Consider the following 13,944-nt stretch of genomic DNA (forward strand, 5'->3'; position numbering starts at 1 on the left):
TAATGGGAGAAGAGGCTGATGTCCCACCTCACCACAACCTCCTTTCAGTAGCTGCAGAGAGCAATAACGTCTCCCCTAAGCCTCTTCTTTTCCAGAATCTCTCAGCCAGACTCTCTCAACCCCAGTTCCCTCAGGTGCTCCTCATAAGACCTGTGCTCCAGATCCCTCACCAGTTTCACTGCCCTTCTCTGGACATGCTCCCTGGTCTCAAATGTCTTTCCTGTAGTGAGGAGCCTCCAGTGCTGAGTACGGAGGGATGATCACTTTCCTGCTTCTGCTGGCTGCACTATTTCTGATACAACCCAGGATGCCATTGGCCTTCTTGGCCACCTGGGCACATTGCTGGCTCATGCTCAGCTGAGCATTAACCAACCCAGGTCCTTTTCTTCCGCACAGTTGTCCAGTCACTCTACCCCAAGCCTGTAGTGTTGCCAGGGGTTGTTATGCCCAAAGCACAGGACCCAGCACCTGGCCTTATTGAACTCCAGCACCCATCCTTAGTGCCACAATGCGAGTTTCACTGAGGAACATTAGATAAGACTGCTAAGTCCTGTGCAATCAGGTTGCTACTTTTTTTCCCTCATTTTTAAATCTCTGAAGAAAAACTTTCATTTCCTTATCTAAAGGCTGTTTTGTGATAAACTGTCAACATCACATGCACCTTTTGTGCAAAGATCAAGAAGATTCTGCACAATCATGCGTCTGCCTGCAAAGAGTTCACTGATGGTTTGAGGCATTTTTGAGCAGTTTATTATGAATCACTAAGCAAATGTTGTGAATGTTTACTTGGAGTGAGGTTCCTCTTAGAATATTTACACCCATTCAACATTCTCATCACTCCAAAGGCTGTTTAGCATACCATACGTTCAGCTCCATAGGCCTGTTTGTTCTGGTAGACATAAAACAAGGTTTATGTGGTGTTAACAGTATATCCTGAATAAACATATTGAAAGTACAAGAGCCTGAACTCACCCAGAGTAATGAAGGGAAAAAAAAAGGTGATATTCAGGTGCACCAAGGAAACTGCCCCAGGACATCTTCATAAGAAATAAAGACACATTGCTTTTATTTGATTGGTAGAATAAAAACTAAATGAAGTAAGCCAGCGAGGACACATGTATTCCAGATGTTACTTCCTAGTTGCACTGTATTAGAAGACTAGATTGGCTCCTTAGGCATACTGCATTTTGATGTGGCTGTATTTTGGCTTAATCATTCATCTCTGAAATATGTGCAAGACTCCTCAGAGAGAGGCTAAGTATAAGCTAGGTGTAACGATCTTTTCACCCCAAAGCACAGCTGAATATCCCTGGTGGCATTATACGTAGGTTCATGTATATCCTGAGTTAGAAGGGACCCATAAAGATCGTCAAGTTAAACTCCTGGCTGCATGCAGGACCACTTCCAAAATCAACCTTATTTTTAAACACTTCTTGAACTCCAGCAAGCCTTGTGCTGTTGCCACTTCCCACATACTTTAAGACAACACATCCAAACAGATCCTAAAGACAGCCCATATCTGAATCCCATTCCATCTCTGATACCAATGAATCGAAGTGCTCAGCCACATACCTTATGAAAACCTACCCGAATTCCATGGAGTTAAAATTATTGTTTTTAAATTAAATTTATGGATTATGATTTACACTTGCCAGAAAGCTCCCAAAGAACCCAATGCATATTTACCTCTGTCTGAAGAGATGAGAAAGCAAATGATGATCTGTGAAAATCGCTGTCATTGTTATCTAAGACATGTTATCTAATGACCCAACTGCTTGCTTGCAACTGTACAATTCTGGACAGTGTGCCTATGTATCCTCAAATAAAAATTCTCTGGAAAAACATCACTTACACCAATGCTGCAACCAACCAAATGTGCTAGTGTCATAACCCAACTTAAAAGCAGCACTATATGACACAAGTACACTGTTGAATCTTTGTACAATCTTCACAGACAAGTTATGTTCATTTTTCTACATTCGCTTAAGAACCAAAGATTAACACAACTGAAAAATCCTTTTTGTGATGTGGGCCAAAGCAGATTTTAATTGGAAAGGACACCTTTTCTACCCTGCCCAGGCAACCTGAAGAAGTTCCAACATTTGCTTAAACAAATTTTCTCATGAAAATTCTCATTTAAAGGTTTCCAGTTTACGTTTGCTGATTTCAGGTTAATAAGGCGAACGGTATCTGGATAAAACATAATAGAGAGCTTTGTAAAGTAAAGCTCCTAATCTGATTTAACAGCTTCATTTCCAACTCCACGGATGTGTTTCCAGTCAGTGGCCTTGCTGAAAAGTGTGCCCCTCTAAGCATCTTGAGATATGTTTGTTGTCATAAACGTCTATTAGTAGCACTGATGCAAAGAGCCCAGTAGCACTCCGATAACAACATGACCCATGAAATAAAGCAGATTTTAAAACCATCGAGACAATGCATTTTTCTCATTTATTCAAATCTTCTGCAGGAAGTAAACACTGAAAGATTTAAAAAAACTTCACACTGCAGTATGTACAGTTTTGTGACATCACATGAGGAAATTAACTTCTAATAAAAAAATGAGACCAGTTAGATAAATTACTGAAAACACATCACAATAAAATTGGTTGTGGTAAAATCCCGAATTCTTATGTATGACAATGAAAATCAATATTCCTTTGTTTTACAGCAACGGAATAGTCCCGGTACAATATCTCAGTTACGCAGAATGGAATCCTGAACTTACATGACTGATTACAGTTGTATGAGTACTTCATGTTTTAAAAGTAGGTTTGCATTTTTTTTTTTCCCAGACCCTTTTGATTTGAAGCACATTCTTTCACAAAGCTAAAATACCACAGCAGAAGTCATGTCCAGAAGTGGAATACTGTTGTGTTTTGAACTGACCTGACTTGTTAAGACATTTTTGCCAACGCACAGATGCACAGGGTCCCCCATGCACTTTTCATGCAGCAGGTAATCACAACTTTAAATAAAAGTATTTTTCTATACATTCTTCCAGACTTGCAACTGTATACATACATGCAAAAGTTTTTAAACCTATGTGATCATTATTTACACTTATACATGGAATATACATAACAAAAAAGATTAAAAGGTTTTGTTTTTTCTTTTTCCTTTGCATTAGAACAATACAAAATATGTACTTTTCATTAAGGAAACCACTATTTACATCACCTTTTAAAAACCAATTTCAACATATTGTAGGTGTAACAAGTCAATCTATTTACATTATATATAAATATATATAATATATACTTACCAGCTTACTCCTCTGTAAGATGTGGCAGAGAACAAACTGGTAATATCATGTCACTGACGTCAATGAGAGCTGTAATACTTTCACCAACATTTAACAGGGTAAATTTAAACCACTCATTTCTTTCTTTTAAAAAGATTCGTAAATTAAAAATTTAAAAACATTACTAAGAGCAAATGGCTAAGAAAAGTGAAAGTTATGGCTGAATTCCCTTTTGATCTTACAATGGTTATAAACTTCTCAAACTGCGCTGACAGGTTAAGTGGTATCAGTGCAGAAGCCCTCTAGCAACACAGCTCTGATTCTGTGGTCGTGTGTCACCTTCCTGTCATTTCCTCACGTTTGGCAGCGGAGATGTTGGAAATCTGGTTCTCTCAGTCCCTTACACTTCCCTCTGGAAACAAAAGGCATAACTGTGTGGCAATTACAAGTCAAATCCCAAATCTGCCTAGCCTGAGTGCTACACTAACACAGCAGATGAAGCGGCCTGTAGGTCCAACCTCGACCAAGGCACGGGGCACTTGGCAACCCAGCTGCTGCCACTGCAGCTGTTCTGAGTTACAGAATGTTAAAGTTGACTCTGGTACAAGTCCCAAGGGGATGCAGCTACAACTTTAAGTAGCGTACACATTCCTAACTCGCTTCTTCACTGCTCCATGAGGTGGAGGCAGCTTTCCCCCAGAGGTCTCATCCATTTACAGATGCAGTGTCATCTCCTCTCTCGCCCGACGGTGAGCTCGTGTGGGCTCTTCAAGCCCACTGTCTGAAGACCTAGCTGAAATATCACCCTCCTGAGCTAGCAGACCTATCTTTGAAGCTTCCACTCTCACAGACTGAGGGAGCATTTCGGGGACAGCTGAAACGCGTATCCTAGCAGTATCTACTGAACCAAGGAGATTGGTGTTGCTGAGGTCATCAAGCATTACTCAGCAGACGTCCTTGGTTTCTCACTCATCCCAGAGGGACTGGGGGAAATCAAGGATATTTTGAGTTGCCTGGAAAAATGCGGCCAAACCTGACTGATCCTTCTGCTAGTGCAGCAAAGCCAACTCCCGTATCTCCCTTTTTTGGTGGAACAACTGAGAGGGAAAACTCCCCAAGCATGACAATGGGGACTCCTTTTTACTCACCATCCCATTGCTATAAGATTAAAAAATGATGGAAAAGTCTTCAGTCCTCAGGTTTAAAGGCTGTAAGTGTGGATGGGGCAGATTTTGAAAAAAGAACTCTCTTCCCTAGGGAGCAGTAACATCAGTGCCACTGGAGAATTGAGCATAGAAGACTGTTGCCCTCTTAGCAGCTAACTGGAGAGCAGCATTAAGTTAGCAGGCCTCATCTTTATGCTGTACACTGCTTTCAGATTGTAATGTCCACAACAGGCAAGATTCTTTTATGAACTTTGTGACCTGAAATTAAATTCTTGTGTTTTATAATTTACTGACATCTGTGAGAATTGCAATACCCTTTCATTAACTCCATTTAAAAGAAAGCTAAATCATTAACTGGTCAAACTTAACATTTTAACTTAAATGTTTTATAACACTTTAAAAACTAAATGTTCAAAAGTATATATTACAACAATAGACTACCATAGAATAAATACATAGGTAAGCACGCTCCTAGACTCCAACGTTACTTTTCATTATGGTTAGTTAGACTTTTTCTTCTACTTTTCTCCAGAACTTCGTTTTACAAAACACATTCATTCATTCACGTCCACTGAAGTCGCATTTTGAGGAGCCCTTCAAGTAAATTATAGCCCTGTATTTACTCTGGGGATCATCTATTATTCTCTATTGTATATATTTCCTAGCTATTTACATGTTGTTTCAAGAAAAATAATCAATTAAGACTTTAAGAGACATTTAACAGATGGAACAAATACCATCTTTTTTAAAATATTTCTGTTGGGTTGACTCATACAAAAAGAATTCATTTCTACTGTCAATGCAAAATATACTTTATCTCGTTAATGATTACTCTAGGAGACATTTGAATAGTCATCGGGCCACTTATAAATGCAAATATTAAAGACAAAATTTATTTCTATATTATACGTCAGACAATGACATTTAAAATGATATTAGATTTGCGTGAAGGTTTTAAAATATAAATCTTCTTTCTACAGCCCATTAATATATTACGCTTCACCCAAATAACATAAAAATATATCTTTAAGTTGCTCTGTTACTTCTCATATAAACCAGGGGGAATGTTTTATACTGGATACTGCCGAACATTTGTGTTCCCAAAAAGAAGGTATCCACAGGAGGCCTCACAGAATTGTGGTGCATTTTCCAGCTGGCAGACAGAAGTCCCTTTCAGCAGAGACTGCAATACAAAGAAGGGACCCCGGGCGGTGGGCAGAGGAGAAGGGGACAACTGCTTGCTCTCTCTGCCTAAGTAAGCCAGAAGGCCTGAGAAAGGGCCTCTGCAACAAAAGCAGACAGGAAAAGAGCAAAATGTCCCATCACTCATCTCTGCAAACATGAGCTGAAAAGAAGAAATAGCGGTTTTGTCATGTCATCAGCTCTCCTTGGTGAAAATGGTCAATACTAAAACACAAGTGTGGCTTTCATTATCTGTGCAAACCAACTGCTAAGCTGTTTTCTGATAACACAGGGAATTAGAAATGATACTGGAAACTACAGAGAACATTTTTTTCAGGGGAGTAAAAAGTTCAGCCAAACTATTAATGTGCATAATTTAGAGGAGCCAGATTTCGTCCTCTTCCTCTCCCATGAGTAGTAAGGGCTCCAAATGGAGTTAACACTGACAGCATTAATAGTGCTGCTTGGCACTTCCCCAGTCAGCAATTCTTCTAAGGTGTCTCAGCTTTGACCACAATTTTCAGTTACTCCCATCTCAGACTGATATTGCCAGATGTTACAAATTACAGCACAGGTGGGGATTGACAAAAAGGGCAGAGGAGGATTTCTGAGACATATCCCACTATTCATTACAAAACATGACAAAACCATAATTTTATCTTCAGTGCAACCTGAAAAATTATTCTGAAACCAGATTTTCTGCAGAGAAAAGGCAGTGCATTGAACCATGCATCAGCTGTTCAGAGAGTAATAAATATTGGCAGAATATGGATTCTCTCTCCTAGTCATAGGAAGAGGCCAACACGTTTTTAATGAAAAATTCTATTCTGTACTCGAGTGGAAGTCTGATGTGCTGCTTGAGCACAGCTGGCATTCTCTTGTGCAGGAAGCAACAATCTGACTATCTGGCTCACAAACTATCCACCATTTTCCTCACCAAATCTACGTGCAATGCTTGATGAAACACAGTACTCCAAGAGGCATTTTGACTTTCCCTTTTCAAGGAGGGAAGTGACAGGAATGTACTGACAGAAGACTGATCTGATACTTGCACGATATATGAAAATTTGCTTTTTATACAAAAACCTAGAACAAACTCTTAATTGTAGCTAGGAACTCATAACAATGGCTAAGGATTCTGAGGAAGGCCTTTGTCAAAAGCAGGGCAAGGAAGAAAAACAGATTTTACACCACTATTCTGTCAGGACCATAAACAAGATTTAAAAATAACAATAAAAACTTTGGAAGCACTAAAAATTACATTTCAGTGCAATTCGATTATTAACACTGACATGGGTTTTTCCAACATGATGAATTAATACCTTGGACGGACTGCTCCATTTCTTTGAAGTTATTCATAAAATTTCACAAAGCATATTAAACATTCCAAGAAAAGTACACTGTCTCTATGCTCAGGCTTCCAAAAAAATAAGGATTATTTTACAGGAAAGGGAGGAAACGCAGCATTACCACCACCTAGGCTGTACTCTTACACTTTATGTTATACCAAAGACTTGCAAATCCAAGTAAGACTCTGATCAAAGAGTACTCATAACTTAATTTGATGCATACAGAAATGTCTTGTACAAATTACAACCTTTCTAATTTCCTCGTGACAATCTATAGTAAAGCAAATTTTATCTACATGTATTTTAAATAACATCACCATAAAAATAAAAAGTTTATCAAATGAAAACATGTTTCAATTAGACCATGCTTTTCTAAAATCATGCTCAATTTTTACAGTAGTCAAGTTCGTACTCTTTTTTAATGTTTTTTTTTCTTTTTTTTTTAAACAAAGACTCAAAACCACAGATTGTAAACTCCTTGATGAGGCTGTAGTTTATTCTGGCTCTTTTTTGATTGTTAGCACTTTTTCCAGAAGTCCATGCACTTCTCCATTCACACCGTGTTGATGAGAGGTCTTATTTCCCATATGGCTGCTGTAAGGGCTTCTTAAGTTACTAAAAGGAGTTTTAAGCTCTCCATCAGATGTCAACTCCTCTTTGATTGTAACACGACTCGAACTATCGGTAAATGATGGTTCGTTCCAAATTTCTTTGTCATGTGCTTCTTGGCTACTAATAGAGTTGCCACCTTTCTGTAACATGTAGTACAAGATCGGATTGGTTTTGGTCAGTCTCGGAGAGTCTTTTTCATAATCATTCTTGTCCATACCTGTGATCACCCATCTAATGGGACCTTTCTCACTGGGCATGGGACACACACTAAACTGGTCAGGTTCAAGTCTCCCCAAATGTTCAGGGAAGGGGGAACTGGCAGGACTTTTTACCGGATACTGAAATGTTCTGTGATCTACACAATTGCTCTGTTGCACAGGACTTCCCATTAATGCATTTACTGAAGAAATGCTGAATTCGGGTTTATTAATTGTTGCATTGCTTTTGTTTCCTTTTTTCTTGCCCTCAGTTAGTAAGTTATTCCTATGTTGTGACAGGTCTCTCTCACAGTTTTCTGAGAGAAGCAGCTGTTTCAACACATTAAAGCCTTTACTATCTCTAGACCAACTCCTATTATCACTTTCATTATTTGAACCATGACTTAGACTATATTTAAATTCTGAATCACTTCTGCCGAACTTCAGTTCTTGCTGGTTTAGCAAAGGCCCATACAGTGCCTCTGTAGGAGAAACATGATTGTTTGCAGCATGAGACACATTAGTTTTCATCTTTTTTAACGGACTTTCCAAAGGCTCAGTGTGAAGCTTCCTCTTCTTCGGTACTGTGCAAAGACTCTTTGATTCCAGGTGTGTCAGCTCACTGTTTTGGTGACTTCTGTCCAGCTCATCTGCAGGGTAACTGTCTTGATTCTGTGTCAGCAATCTACTTAGCAGGCCATTTTTGGAAAAAGAAAAATCTTGAGGTGAAAGAGGCTCAGACTTCATCTCCTCAGATGCTGGAGAAGAAGCTGTATTTCTCTGTAGCGAATGAACAAATCCTTGAAATTTGTTACCCTTGCACTCTCTTATTTGTTGTGCATTTGAATTATAAGGGACATTTGATTCTTCAGATGGTTCAGTTTTTATTTTCACTGTCAATATTTGCTCATTCAAAGCCTTATCTCTCTGTTCCTGAGAACTTTCATCTCTTAAAAGCACCCTCTCTTTCTTTTCATTTTTACCTTTATTGGGAGTTCCCAGAAGCAGCTGAAGGACAGTACGCCTTTCAAGGAGATTTTCTATTTCCGAGCCTGGAAGTCCTTGTTCAGTGGGTACAGGCTGACAACTCAATATTTTGTTATTTTCTTCGTGCGTACTTAATTTATTTGTAAGCAGAGGGCTGTTCAATCTATCAATCAAGCCTACAGGTTTATCTGTGTTCCCCACTAGCAGATGTTTGCCAGATCTTTGTTCTTCACTTGACATGGAAGTTTGCATACCACACTGAGCAAGATTCTGCAACAGTTTGCTGGCACTGAAAGCCGAAGAGTTTTGTGGACTGTCATTTCTGCTCAGTTTAGCTCCTTGAATTTCTTTGCTTTTTGAAAGATCTATCAAATGTTTAGATGCAGGATTCACCAGCCTGTCTGGCTGGATGCTGCAGGCATACGGTGGTGAGCTACGCTTGATGGCTAATGATTGGTGAGAGAGATTTATGGGAGAGTCTGCTTTTGCAGAAGCAAGCAAAGGCGGAGTGTTTAGTGGAGTCATTCGATTTGCATTGGGACTGTCAGTAACAGGAGTCCTTTTACCAGTCTGTACAGTGAATTTTGCCACATCAGCAGCACTGTGTGGTCCCTGAGGATCATTACTTTTGTCTACTTTTTCTTCACTCTTATGCCCAAGTAACAGCTGAAGTAGTGTTACTTTCTGATGGGGGTTCAGCTTAGAGGCCTTCGGAGTGTCTTTGTCTTCCTTGTTCTCCGGACAAGAAACTTTTGGATCCCAGCTATGAAGCAAGGACTGAGTCAGGTTATCCAGTGATGCAGGTGGACCTGCATCTGGTTTGTCTGTCCTCTGTTTAAAAGATAAGTCTATAGGAAGACAGTTAGAATGGGAGCTATCGTCATCACTGCTGTCATCTGTAAAACTAGGGTTGTTGTCTGAATACTCATCAATAGTTGTTGGTGTGCTGCTCTCTTCAAAAATGCTGGCTCTCTCACTCTGTTCATGCCCTTTTAATTGTTTGGTGGTATTCTGGCTTTTCAGGAGATGTAAGAGCAAACTGTTGCTGGGAGAGGTTTTCACATTATTCCTTTCCAAGTTATTTTTGAATCCCACGTTTTTGGGTGGTGAATGTGTGATTCCCACTGAACTCTGAAACGGTGCCATATTGCTTTTGCTAGATACCATTTTGGTTGATGATCCGGCTTGACCATTGAGATGGCTTGTCATTCCTTTTGCTAAACTGAACTGGCCAATATCTTTTTGAGCACTTTCTTGTAATCTGGCCATAGCTGCAAGTCTCTCACTTGCTATTTGATTTGCATTTTGTGCTTTTAAAGCATGTTCCCTGGAGTACTGTTGCAAGTGAGCTTCACTTGAAAGGAGTAAAGCTAGTTGGCTGCATGCTACGCTGGGCTTCGGTGAAGCAGCAGGACTAGATCGTTTCTCTACCATGCTTGCCACAGCTTGTAATCTTGCAGCACATGACAGTGGTTCATTTATTACTTTAGGTCCGCTCTGCACTGCATGAGGAGATTCTATAAACCTCTCTTTGGGCAGGTTCTTTGTTATATCAGGCAGGCTGTTGTCCAACTTCTGATCCTTCGCTTTGCTCTTCTTCAGTAGAGTCTTCAGGTGACTGGATGCAACACCATAGCACCGTAAATCTTTCTCCACCTGTAAAGAATCATGGCTAAGGGAATAGCCTTGCTCCTTAAGGCTCTGTCTAATCTGCTGTGACAGAGCAACACTCTGAAGCCTAGAGCTGAATGACTGAAGCAAAGAGGCAAGTAATGTGCTATCCTGTTTGCCTTTAGGCACATTTTCAACCACGCCAGCTAACAAAGCTTCCTTTTTTCCATCTAAATCTACAATGGAATCAGACAACCGCCTTCTCTTTGCTGCGTTCCAATCTTCAGAAGACTGCAACAGCCTTGCTTTTTTGAGGTGCAACATGCCAGATCCCTGATATGTACTTGTGTTAAGAACTGGACCATTACTTTGACAGCTGGGAAATATATTTCCAGAAATCTTAAAGTTTTGATCCTCTCCACTATGCCCAGTAGACTTTTTGTCAACTGTAGTACCTGAGCCTCCTGCTGCTTGATGCATTAGTAATCCCTCTAGGTAAGTTAGAACAACAGAATCCTGGTGCATCTCAGAGCCAAGCTCTTCTCCATGAGTCATGTTCAATAAAAGTATCCAAAAGGGCTCTGTTTCTATTCACTTCAAAGACTAGTTTGCTGCAGCTGAACTGAGATGCAGAGTTAATAAATAATAGATAGATGTCTACAGCGTTTTCTCACAAACTTTCAGAAACAACACAGTCACATTCCAGGCAGGTTTCTTCCAGTGTATCTTGTTTGATAAACCAGATTTTCAATCATGTCCCTGTGTTGATATATAGAATATTTACGATATTTATGAAGGATGTCTAGGAAGAGCGCTCAAAACACACTTCTAAGGTAGAAAAGTTCCATTACGTATTTGCTTTCTTCAGCTTTCTCCAGGAAGCTAGTTTGATTTCCATCTTTTTCCATCTCCATCAAGCAATAGAATACCTAAGTGGAAAAAAAAAACAAAAAACAAAAAACAGTGGTCAAGAAAAAGAATTAGGGTAAGATCTAAATAAACTGAGATTTTTTTTTCCACATACTGTTCTAGAGATCCGAGATGTATAAGCAATAATCACACTCCAGAAGAAATTAATAATTGAGTAACGCAATGAGTCTATGGCACCTAATTTGAAGAACTCTGTAAAAATGATTCTGAGACAGAAAGCATTATGTAAAATCTAAGCTAAAGTGAACTATTCTAAGTGTAGCTACGAGAAATGATCACTGAATTCCTCTGTTCTACAGCTCAAAATAAGAACTAGCAACCATGAAAGAAAAAGTCAAAATACTGCTCAGAAAAATTTACACGGGATTCTACCTCACAGTTTCATCAATATTTTTATGCTAGCATGTGAATACACATGGCATGAACAGTACCACAGTAAAAGAAAATTACGGGAAAAATATATATTCCTAAGAGTCAGTGTTCAGGCTCATGCTGAATTTCTTTTCAAATACCAGAATAAGCTGCAACACATATGAGCATATTTCTGATCTTCCAACTCCCAACTACCATTAAGTAATTAGAAGAGTCAAGCAATAAGAGTGGAGAAAAAGGTGATTATTAACATGTTCCTGGCAGATTTTCATTGAAAAATATTTACTTTTACACTCTTTCCATGCATTCAGTGTAAACTGGTGAAGAAGCAGGCCTTCTTTGAAGTCTTTTTGTTTTCGAAGTCATTCATGTAGAACATCTTTATACTTACTTGGATGAGGCAGTATGCTATAAAGTGTAGTTTTAAAAAACACAATGGCTCTTACGCTACACGTATCTCTTAGTTTTACACTGGTCAATGGTAGCATGAACAGTTCACACAGTTAACGCAGTTCAATACTGAGATCATTATACCACACATGCCTACTTCTTTTCTCTTCCAGTTCTACATAGGCATTAATATTCAGTATGAACACAGCTAAGTGCCTTTCAACATAGCTAGCTCTGCAATTTTCTTTCACAGATTAAAAGCATGTTTAAACTTGTAAATACAAGTTTTTAGAAGGATATACAAAGGTGAAAGCCATGCATCCTTAAAGTGAATGAATGCTTTATGATTGATTTCTCAGAGGCTTTTTTTTTTAATTCAAAAGCTACAGGCAACTAGAAGTTAGAAAAATATCAGATCTGAAAAAAGTATGGAATTAAAACAACAGCTACACAGCCATAATGCTAATACCTTATATACACTCCTGTACAAATACATTCTTAGTAGACTTCGAGTCATTTAAGGAAGTTCCACAAACTATTCAAAATAAACAAGTAAACAAAAAAAAAACAACCCCAAACCCAAAGAACTAAAACACCAGCAACACATTGTAGTGTGTTGCAATGTGAATTTACAATTGTAAATGAGTATATCCATGTATCTAAACAATGAATTGAAAGTTGGTAGCTCATTCTTGGGAGTCAGTATTTCTCTCACAAATTACCTATGATCTCACTGTTCCCTCAAAATCCATTGACTTTTGCAAAGGTTCAAATATAATAAACAGCAAGTCCTTGAAAAAAAAAATATAGCTCATACATAATGCTTCTCATGAATATGTCAAGCATCCAGCAAGTGCAATATCTATACAGCTAAGTTTATTTTCTTAAATATTTGGAAATACGCTTTATCCAGGAAATAAAGTTCTCCAGCTTCCAAAACCAAACAGTTTATCTGCAGATACATTTTCACATTTCAAAAGGCAATTAAGCTCACAGCATGCTGTTCTTATACAGGAGTAAGTAGCATTTGATATCCTGCTTTGTGCTTAAGAAAATAAAATTGCATTTTTTTCACTATCATACACTGCAGATCACCTTAAAGCTAAAGCCCCAAGCCAGTGTACTCTATGTTAAGCTGGTATTTGGGAAGTTATCACTATTCACAGCTACAAGAAATTCAAAAAATAAAATTAATTTTTAAAAATACAATGCATTTATGTGAATTCCTTAGGTACTCAAAAAGACTACTGCAAGAGATGACACTTGTAATCAGTATAGTTTATGTTCAGGTACTCTAGACAGCAGCTTGCCACTTTTATCTGCTTTTTTTTGTTTGTTTGCTTGCATGTTAGAAATTCCTCAAGGGCAAGGAAATATTCATAATTTTACTGAAGTCTGATTGATGCAAAGGAGCTTTCACTGAAGAGAATGAAATCTGAAAGGCATATAACACAAGGAAAAGGACATCACTAACCCCTCTAAAGAGGCTGCACTGATCTAGTATCACAATGGCTACTATAGCATTAAAAAGTCCTGCTGGACCAATGTGCAACATGCAAATATGAAGTCATCCAGCAAGAACGGAAATCACATTAAAAAAAAAAAAATCTCCAAACCTATACCTTATTTGTGACTAGAAGCTTGGTAGTAAATTAAACTGTTTGAAAACAATCTCACAGCTACGCATTTCTTGCAAGTTTTGAACCTGGTATGCTTATCTTCCACTCTCTGATCTGATGTGTGGTCATATGGAATCAGAGCCAGCTTTGGGAATTAATGTTTAGCTGGACACAACCATTCAGTAACCTTTTCAAAACATATCGACTAAACAAAAGAATTTCCCTGAAAGTGTCCAATAAATATAATTCCAGAAATTATCTGAAATAAAGAAATAAAAATAGAATGTA

At 38.5% G+C, this 13,944-nt stretch overlaps 1 protein-coding gene across 5 annotated transcripts in view; it reads right to left on the reverse strand.

Annotated features, from left to right (window-relative positions):
* Positions 1-2,429: 2,429 nt before the first annotated feature.
* Positions 2,430-13,944, reverse strand: part of NRIP1 (nuclear receptor interacting protein 1) — a 93,198-nt gene continuing 81,683 nt past the window's right edge. For all 5 annotated transcript variants that reach the window (XM_031556621.1, XM_010722276.2, XM_003202863.3 and 2 more), the window contains one exon: positions 2,430-11,274. In XM_031556621.1, the coding sequence (XP_031412481.1) occupies positions 7,433-10,900 (3,468 nt within the window). In that variant the 5' untranslated portion in view covers positions 10,901-11,274 and the 3' untranslated portion in view covers positions 2,430-7,432. The remainder of the gene's footprint in view (positions 11,275-13,944) is intronic.

This window comes from Meleagris gallopavo, chromosome 1 (genome assembly GCF_000146605.3).
Source record: "Meleagris gallopavo isolate NT-WF06-2002-E0010 breed Aviagen turkey brand Nicholas breeding stock chromosome 1, Turkey_5.1, whole genome shotgun sequence".
NCBI lineage: Eukaryota > Metazoa > Chordata > Aves > Galliformes > Phasianidae > Meleagris > Meleagris gallopavo.